This window comes from Acanthisitta chloris, unplaced genomic scaffold (genome assembly GCF_000695815.1).
Source record: "Acanthisitta chloris isolate BGI_N310 unplaced genomic scaffold, ASM69581v1 scaffold20584, whole genome shotgun sequence".
Classification (NCBI taxonomy): domain Eukaryota; kingdom Metazoa; phylum Chordata; class Aves; order Passeriformes; family Acanthisittidae; genus Acanthisitta; species Acanthisitta chloris.
The window spans coordinates 1-1,059 of NW_008671266.1; the positions used below are offsets into that span (position 1 = coordinate 1).

A 1,059-nucleotide genomic window follows, 5' to 3' on the forward strand; every position below is an offset into this window, starting at 1 on the left:
ATGAGTGTGAATTTCATTAAGGAACGCATGAAATTAACCAACATGTTTTGATGCACCAAATACACTTGCACATAATTTTATGCATTTAAACAATAGCACTGACATACAAGTTCTCTGTGTTAGAAGTCTTAATTGCTTCCAAGGTCAAACTCGTAAGCTGTTGCATTTGGCTCTGACTGCAAAAAAAAAAAAGTATCAGGTGCCAGGCTCACCCCCAGTGTTTCCTTCCAGTTTTTGAAATGTCACCTTTCACCATGGCAGCAAATACCTTTTCTCTCATTGGAAGGGAAGCTGTTGCAATGTTTCCATACAAACCCATTGCACAGCTACTTTGTTATGAGAAATACTGCTTATAATGAAATGGCATTCGTTGACTAACTCATTTTTCATGGGAGAAAGGGTTTTGGTCCCAAACATTCAGTCTCCAGGTGGCACCGAGAGATTCTGGGGGAGGAGCTCCGATGCCCAGACAGAATCAAGCACAGTAGTGAGTATTTTGGAGCACAGTTCTTGTTTTTCCAAGGTTGAATACAGTTTGGAGAATTACTTTCTCTGTGTCTTTCAGATACACGTGAGGTCTCCATTTATTACACTTTAGATGGAAGTAAACCAGAACTCATTGGGAAACCTGGATATGGAGAGTGTAACACTTTTAAGTATAAGGGCCCTATCACATTACCAGTTGGGAAAATAATAGTCAAGGCAATGGCAGTTACAAAGTAAGTGTCCTTATATTCCAGTCGTAGCTGTAGCCGTATTGCTCGAATCATTCCATACCTTGCAAATGAGAGATGCTACTTCCCCATCCAGTTTGCGATCTAAATGAATCTTCATGAATTGCATCAGCTTTTCTTTCCCATTACATTTTTTTTCCATCAAGTGTTTGTGTTGTCAGATTATCTCTAGGACGTTTACCTCCTGGGCTGTGGATGTAGGCCAATGATCCTTGGAGGCTGTGGGTGAGAATCTAGGACGCTGCACTTAGAGCTCAGCTTTTTGAGTGTGATCATCTGCAACGCCAGAGGAATTACTATGGTGTTTTCTTAGGTCATCCAGTGG

The 1,059-nt window shown here is 41.1% G+C and overlaps 1 protein-coding gene across 1 annotated transcript in view; it reads left to right on the top strand.

The window, feature by feature from the left end:
- Positions 1–565: 565 nt before the first annotated feature.
- The window catches only part of DZANK1 (double zinc ribbon and ankyrin repeat domains 1), a gene marked incomplete at its 5' end in the record, with an annotated part of 22,089 nt that continues 21,595 nt past the window's right edge, over positions 566–1,059 (top strand). The window contains one exon of the mRNA XM_009074038.1: positions 566–719. Within this exon, the coding sequence (XP_009072286.1) occupies positions 566–719 (154 nt within the window). The remainder of the gene's footprint in view (positions 720–1,059) is intronic.